The sequence below is a fragment of the Sorex fumeus genome, unplaced genomic scaffold (assembly GCF_029834395.1).
Source record: "Sorex fumeus unplaced genomic scaffold, SorFum_2.1 ptg000098l, whole genome shotgun sequence".
NCBI classification, from domain to species: Eukaryota; Metazoa; Chordata; class Mammalia; order Eulipotyphla; family Soricidae; genus Sorex; species Sorex fumeus.
The window spans coordinates 40431584-40440015 of NW_026606155.1; the positions used below are offsets into that span (position 1 = coordinate 40431584).

An 8432-nucleotide genomic window follows, 5' to 3' on the forward strand; every position below is an offset into this window, starting at 1 on the left:
GGGCTTAATAAAAAAAAAAATAGACAACGGATTCAGTCTGGTATTTCACATGAAAGAAACTCTAGTCATGGGGCTGGAGCAATAGCACAGCGAGTAGGGCGTTTGCCTTGCACATGGCTGACCCGGGTTCGATTCCCAGCATCCCATATGGTCCCCTGAGCACCGCCAGGAGTAATTCCTGAGTGCAGAAGTAACCCCTGTGCATCACCAGGTGTGACCCAAAAAGCAAAAAAAAAAAAAAAAGAAACTCTAGTCAGTGTTCAAGAGTGGGGAAAAAAAGCCTTCGCTGTCCATCAGAAAAAAAAAAAAACAGAATTCAGAACTAGTTTCTAATTTTCAGCCATCGATTTGGTAAGATGGAAAGCCTTTCTGGTTTCCGTGTGAGCCGGCACACAGGGAAACAGCCTCTGCCTCTGGTTTCTCTGGGCTTGTGCCAGAGTCAGCTCTCCATCCTACGGGTCCATCCCACAAGGTCCCTGGGCACCATCAGGCTGTGAACCAGGAAGCAGGAAACAGAACTGCAGTGGTGCCCTTTGCAGAATCAGGCCCAGAGCTGGTTCCTGAAACCTGGGTGGGACTTCCTAATTCCTTGGAGACCAACTGTTTTAAGAATTTCTTCCCAGATCCAAAAGGAACTTTCTCTTTTTTCCATTCTTTTCTTTTTTTCCTGCTTGGAGCTCACTCACATCACACATGTAAGGCAAGTACTTTTCTACTAATCTCATCCTTGCACAGAAAACTCTGTTTCTCTCTTGAGTAAATTCAGATGTACAAGAATATTGCAGAAAAGATTTAAGTAGTACAAAGACTTTTTTTTAAAAAAATACTCTTTTTAAAGTACTCTTTACCCAACCACCTTTGTTAATATTTTACCCCGTTTGCTCTGTCATTTGTGCCGTCTTTTCCTTTCTCCATAAATATCACAAAGTACCCCCAGCCCCAAATCTATGATGCATCGTGTCTCTTGACTCTTACATGCTTAGTAAAAATTACTTTCTAAAAATAAGGGCTAGAGAGATGATGGATAGGGCACTTGTCTTCCACGCAGCCAACACAAGTTCATTCGATCCACAGCATCTCATATGATCCCCTGTTCCACCTGGGCGATTCCTGAGTGCAGAGCCAGGAGTAACTCCTGAGCACTGCTAGGTGTGGCCTAAAGCCAAAATAAAGTGTGGGGGTGGGGGAATGTAATCCTCTTACCCATAACGTCCTCATACAAGCAAATTTAACATTGGCACAGTATTTTTTATGTCATGTACTACCCATGCCAGGCACATTTTCTTAGTGCAGGAGTCAGTTTCCTTCCTGGTGGCAGTCTGTAACCTTTTCCCACCTGCTCTGTGCCTTTCCTACTCCGTCTGAGATCTGTGTGCTGTGAGGCATCAGATTCCTGTCTGTCTTTACTCTCTCCTTTAAAGTCAGAGCATTTCCGCAGCCTGCTTTGTCTTGGGCAGCGTCAACTGCTTCTTTGCTGTGTCCATTTGAGTTTATATGGTATTTTCTTAAAATTAGATCCAATCGGCACATGCTAAACTGGACCTTCATCCTTTGCTGGCAAGGTGATGCTGATCACCAAGGTTCTTCTTTCTCTGGCTCTGCCATGTCATTCCTCTTTCTCATTCTTGCAGCTAATGAATAGCCTTAGAGATGCAATCAAACTGTGCAGTTAATTTTCCTTCTTAGCCGAACTTCCCCAGAATGAGCATCTGTGATTCTTCCCTGATCAAACTTTACTGCCATTGTACCTACTTGAGCATGCGATTCCATCCGGGACATTCTGGATTCTGTGCTGTTAGATAATATTTCCCAAACAAGATGTTTTGCAAAAGGGTCTTTAAGAAAAGCCTTGCAATCTCAAAAATTCTGGTTTCAGGGTTTTGAATGAAAAGGTTTCAGACACTAGCTATATTAGAAGAGTGATTGTATGATCTCTACTCCCCAAAAAAGTTGAGCTGAAAATATTATTTTACTCATTAGATTCTCGGTTTCTGTGAAGTGTGAGCAGGTACTCTTTCCCAAAGCTGGGAGTAAGGGCAGAAGTGTTGATGAAGTCCTGTTGATGGGGCTGTGTGTGTGTCTGTGTCTGTGTCTGTGTATCTGTGTGTGTGGTGTCTTCTTGGGTCCCTGGTGGCTCTCAGAAACAAGCCACCCACTGAAGCTAGGATTGTTCCAACTGGCTGCACTGCGAGCCATCTACTACTGGCTTGTATTTGAAATGTTTTTAATTTGTTTCATTTGTTTTGATTGTGGACTAGAGCAGTAGCACAGGTAGGGCGTTTGCCTTGCATGCAGCCGACTCAGATTCGATTCCTCCGCCCCCTCAGAGAGCCTGGCAAGCTACCGAGAGTATCTTGCTGCACGACAAAGCCTGGCAAGCTACTGTGACATAATCAATATGCCAAAAACAGTAACAACAAGTCTCACAGTGGAGACGTTACTGGTTCCCGCTCAAGCAAATTGATGAACAAAGGAGGACAGTGACAGTGACAATAATTTTGATTGTGGGCCCACACTTGGTGGTCCCAGGGCCTAGTCCTAGCTCTGTGCTTGAAGAAGTCACTCTTAGAGGTGCTCAGGGGACCATGCATATATTCCAAGGATCAGACCCAGCTCCCTCATGCAAGGCCTGCACACAGCTCCTGGTGCTCTCTCCAACCCGATGTTCCTACATGTGACCTGATCTGTGCTATTGAAGCTGCCCTGGGGGTTCCCAGAGGGAGAAGGAGGTGGCCTGGTGGGAAGGGCAGCAGTACTGAGTGAAGGAAGCTGAGGTGGAGTCTAGGAGAGTGGGGACTTGTCTTGCTCATGAACATTTCAGCAGCAAATGCTCTGGTGGGGAGGGAAGAGGCGGAGGGGCACGCAGACAGGTAGCTCGTTGGGGAGGGGTGAGGACCCCGCTTGGGCAGTGTTGAGAATGGAGCGGCTAGTTTGGCGACAGAAGGGGACATGGCCCTTGGAGAGGAAAATGCTCCCATGTTGGGGGTGGGAGGAACAGAGGCAGCCATGTCTGAAAAGATGGTGCTAGCGTATGGAAAGCAGAAGAGAAGGGAGAAGAGAAATGAACTGTACAGAGAGAACCTTCAAGAAACATCCTCAGAGCTAAGATACAGGCTGCGGTGGTCATTGGGTTCGAGAGTTTGAATTTCTGGCATCACATACGGTCCCCAAGCACTGTCAGGAATCACTCCTGAGCACGGCTGGGAGCACAGCCGGGTGTGGCCCCCAGACAAAACCAAAACAATAATAATCATTAAATGTAGGCCGCCGTGGGCCCCAGTCTGAGGAAGCTTTGCCGATCTGTATCCAGCCATACCCTTCAGTGTGCTTAAAGAGCTGACTCACCGGTGGTTTCCACGGGAGAGACCCTCTCTGTTGTTTTCCTTAAGGGCCGCTGTTTGCAGGCATGAGTTGGGCGTGTCAAGGTTGTCCGGGTGGAAAGCAGAGGCCGGTCAGAGGCTTGGGACAGATCAGCCTGGGCACAGGGCTTCCGCAGCTCAGGGGTCTTTCGGAGGCAGGCAGGACAGAGGAGGACGCGGTGTGGTGTGTTTGGTGTGCTGTGTGCTGGGTGCTGTGGTGGTGTGTGTGGTGGCCTTGCCCCTCATTCCCTGAGGAGCAGTCGCTTGTGTACGAAACGGCAGTGCAGTGACGGGCAGGTGCGGGGCCGATGCCGGGGTCACTGGTGCCCGCCAGCCCCCGCTCTCCGGGACCGTGACCGGGAGCGACGGTCGCATCGCGTCGCGTCTCACGAGAGCCCCCCCACCCACTGTCGGCACGCAGGTCGGGACCCTTTGAAGTGCGCGCCGACCTGGAGGAGTCCATGGAGTTCCTGGACCCCGGCGCGGCCGGAGAGTCCGACGAGAGCGGCGACGAGCGCGTGAGCGACGAGGAGACGGACCTGGGCACAGACTGGGAGAACCTGCCCAGCCCGCGCTTCTGCGACATCCCGTCGCAGCCCGTGGAGGTGTCGCAGAGCCAGAGCCCGCAGGCGTCCCCGCCCATCGCCAGCAGCAGCGCGGGCGGCATGATCTCCTCGGCCGCCGCCTCTGTGACATCGTGGTTCAAGGCGTACACGGGGCACCGCTAGCGCCGGTGGGCGCGGCCGAGGGAGCCCCGGGGGTCGCAGTGGAAACAGTGCCTGGAAACGAAAGGAAACGGAGAGGGAGACAGCCCCTTTCTGTCAGGCGGCACCCGGGGCCTCGCCACCGCCCTGCAGGGCGCCTGCGATGGAGCGGCAGCCCGGCGGGTCCTGTGGAGGCAGAAATGCGTGCAGTCTCCCCCTCGGGCCGCAGGACCCGGGGACCCAGCCTGGCCTCGGACACCGGACACCGAGTCAACATGTTGCCTTTAAAGGCTGAATCACAAGGCGTGGTTCTTACTGGAGGAGGACTTGAAAGATTAGAAAACCATCTAATGTTTCCTTTTACACTATTCCTCACCCCTCCCCCCCCCTTCTTGGTACAGAGAACCAGCAAGCAGTTTGCAATACTTGATTTCTTTATGATTTGGTCAGGTTCGTTTTTTTAGGCCACGGATTTTGGTTTGGCTTGGAAGGGGTAGTCTTTTGTTGTTGTTTTGAGGGGTTAGGAGTCATTGAAAAACTGTTCCGTTTGTGCTGCTGTCATAGCTTGCAAGACATTCCTTTTTTTTCTTTTTCCCCATGCACCAAAGAAACTAAGGTTCCCGCCCCCCCCCCCCCCCATCCATGAACAGAAAGATCCTAGCTGCAATAATGTCCTAGAGATTTTAAAATTATCTTTATTCTGAGGTGAATTCCGTGTATTTTTACCTAGCTTGTTGGAATCCTGCCTTCCACACTACATGGTTTTTCGAACTGAATTGCTTTTCCTAAGTGGCAAATGAGTCGTTATGGTGATTCCCTTAGGCAGATGCAGCGCCTGCCAGGACGCTGGCTAAAGGACCCCTTCACCACAGGGCCTCTGCTAATTTCTCACATCTGAGTTCTCCCTGGCACACAGTAGTGGCAGGTTCCTCCAGCAAAGCCAGTCTGCCTGCCTGTTCCTCAGAGCTGGTATGGCCTGTGGACCCTGTGCTCAGACAGGCAGAGCTTGTCTCCCCCTTAGGAAAGTGCAGCTGGAAGTTTTTTTTCCCACCAAAAGCTCCTTTTCAGCTCAGAGCCCTGGTTATTCTCTTAGTGACAATCTTACAGGAAAATTGTAGAGAGGCATTATGTACAAATATGTAAGTAGTTTTTTTTTTAATTTTTAATACTTGCACACACACACACAAATCCTATGTAATGACTCCAAAAACTCAAACCTATGAAAAATTCCCGACAGGAATTCTCCCCATATCTTGTTTAGAGTGATGAGCATGATAGTACCTCAAATACATCCTCAGGAGGCCCACCCTGCCCCACTCTGCTGCGTTCCTCACTGTAATGATCATAGTTGATATTTGCCTCCAGACCCGAGGTGCTATATAGCTTTGGCCATTGTGTATATTTAGTGCTTGGTAGACTTTTGGGGTAGCCTCACAGAAGGATATTGTGTTCCTGTCCAAGAGTTGCAGGTGCCCTGACTGTCTCCATTTTCCACAAAAAAAAATCAAAAAAACAAAACAGAAAAACCCCAGAAAACAAAACAACCTGTCAGAGCTTCCAGGGGGGCCTCAGTGCAGCAGCCTATTCTAAGTGCTCGCCTTCCTGAGTGCTGGGCTTGGTTCATGGTTCCATCTGTGAATTCAGGTGATGGAGAGCAAGTTTGGAAGACTTGAACAGGAGGAACCTGTGAACCCTAGCGTCCCATGATATTCATTGTCCAGGCACTTCAGACAACTTCAGGCAACTTCAGTTGGGATGCTGGGGTCGGAGGCTTGGTGAAGACGGACCGTAGCTAAACTGCACAGTTTTCACCGTTTTCCTCAAGCCTTTTATGTTACCACAAGTGTGCGATGAAGCTCATGAATAGAATTCAGAGACTACAGGCTCCTATCTAAGCTAGTTTAAGAAATGTCCAAGGACATGGGAAATTTAGAGATACATAGGGGTTGGTATACTTGTATAGGGATCAGTATAAGGTTGTTGTTGATATCAACTATAGGCACTTTACTTAGGGTTAAATGATGAAACCCTTAAGAGGTTTTGAACACCAACATACTGGCTTATACTGCTGAGATATTTTGGTTTTCATTATTTTGCACTGGATACTGTGTAAATATACTTAAATATACATTTCAAACCACTGTTTTTTCTACTCTTTTTGCTGCTCATTAAAATCTTTCATGTAGGTGCCAGAACCATATGTAAACAGCTTTTTAAAACTGAAGCTGGTATTTTTTTTTTCCAAAAAAAAAGCCATAATATTTGGTCGTTTTCCATATCAAAATAATTTGAAACAAGGTGTAATACTAATTTAAAAAAAACCCACAGGCACCAAATCGGCTGCTTGAAACGGTCTTTGAAAGACTTACTTTTTTTTTCTTTTTTCTGCAGGTAGGGGGTGGTTGTGGGGGTTGTGATAAAATAACGTTTTGCACATCTAAGAGTTAAGGGGGAAGTTGGTGCCACTGTCAGGAGTGGCAGCGCATAGCCACGAGGACTCCTGTAAGAAGCTGGGAAAGCGGGTGCGTGGGCGGTCGGAGAACTGCGGGTGTCCGGGAGCTGGGGCACTGGCGCGTGCAGGAACTTCCCTTGCTCTGTGACTTCCAAGCCAGTTTGAGTCAAATGTTTTCTAAACTTTTATTGTACTATTGCAATAAATCTTTTAACAATACTTTGAGAACTTGGCTATCTTTTTTTTTCCCCCCGTTTTTTATAATTTTATTTATTCAATCACCGTGAGAGCAGTTACAAAGCCTTCAGGTCCAAGTCTCGGTCATACAATGAAACACCCGTACCTTCACCAGTACCCATTCTCCACCCCCAACAACCCCAGTATACCTCCATCCCACACCCTCCCCCTACCTTTGGGGCAGATGATTTCTACATTACTCTCTCTACTTTGATCGCATTCAGTATTTTGACACCAGACCCATCATTATGTATTTGAGATTTTACCCCAACACTCAAATCTGCTGGAAAGGCAACAGTAGACAATTTGTTTTCTATTGCTGGTTATGAATAACATATGATGTTGCGTGGATGTGGCTGCAGTAGTGGCCGTGCGATTTTGAAATTCCGAAATTTTAACACTTAAATCTGGAGGGATTTCTGCCAAAACCTGCTGGGTTCCCAGATTTGCTTCTGAGTCTCTGGGATCATGGCTGTTAAGCAGCTTGATCAGGAGCCAGAGAGGCCGTTTGTGAGTGATGACTTGGGGTCTCATTGGGGTGGGGAGGAAAGGACCAGCTCCACCCCCATCCCATGAGGCCCAACATGTCTCATCACTGTGGGTCTAAGCTTGACTGTCCAATGTCCTCTGGAGGATGGTGGCCACCGAGCCACCAAGGGGAAGCAGGCGGAGGGACAGTACCCTTTCCCCCCTGGGGTGGCCCGGCGACAGTAACCTACTACGGGGTCCAGACACATTTATGCCAAAAGCCACTGGGTTTCGAGATTTGGTTCTGAGTCTGGGATCATGGCCATTAAGCAGCTTGATCAGGAGCCAGAGAGGCTGTTCGTGGGCGATGACTTGGGGTCTCATTGGGACGGGGAGGACAGGACTGGCTCCACCCCCATCCCGTGAGGCCCAACAAGTTCCGTCACTGCAGACCCAAGCCTGACTGTCCAGTGGCCTCTGGAGGATGATGGCCACCGGGCCGCCAGGGGGAACAGGCCAAAGCATGAAACCTCTTCCCACCTGGGTTGGCCCAGCACCAGTAACCTACTGCAGGGACCGGACGCAGTTCAGCCAAAACCCGCTGGGTTTCGAGATTTGTTTCTGAGTCTCTGGGATCATGGCCTTTAAGCAGTTCTATCAGGAACCAGAGAGGCCATGCCTCCAATTATGTAGCTGAGCCGGAGGTGGCTTGTGGGTGTGTTTCCCACATACCTAACTTTTGGCCATTTACTTTCTTGGTAAACTTTGCCCCAAGTTTTCGGGGTCTGGCCAAAGGCACAGCAGCAATTTTGGGGTATCTGGAAGTCTGAAGGTGTCATCAGGCTGCTGATGCACTAGCCTCACAGGTACAGATTGATGGCTGTCTTTTTCAAGCACAGATCATTTAATACTGGTGTGTTGAGATTGGCAAGAGTAAGATCAAACCATGGAGTATATGACACAGATTCTGGGCTGATTTGGGGCCCCGTCTGTTTGGCAGGGAAGAAGTTCCTCTAGCACTTACTACAAGCACAGAGGGTGGTGGGGAGGACAGGGCTCCCAGTACACACACCTGACATCTGCCCTCTAGTGACCTGGGGTTTGTAGCTCTGCAGGAATCCTTAGAGATCCATGTTGGGGAGTCATGTGAAACGTACCCAGATTCAGGCTGCAGAATGTCGGAGGCAAGGGGAGTCTGAGAGATTTGAGTGG

The 8432-nt window shown here is 49.1% G+C and overlaps 1 protein-coding gene across 1 annotated transcript in view; it reads left to right on the forward strand.

Annotated features, from left to right (window-relative positions):
* Positions 1 to 6731, forward strand: part of ATG14 (autophagy related 14) — a 42031-nt gene extending 35300 nt beyond the window's left edge. Inside the window, exon 10 of the mRNA XM_056134228.1 lies at positions 3781 to 6731. Coding sequence (XP_055990203.1) covers positions 3781 to 4087 — 307 coding nt within the window. The 3' untranslated portion in view covers positions 4088 to 6731. The remainder of the gene's footprint in view (positions 1 to 3780) is intronic.
* The last annotated feature ends 1701 nt before the right edge of the window (positions 6732 to 8432 follow it).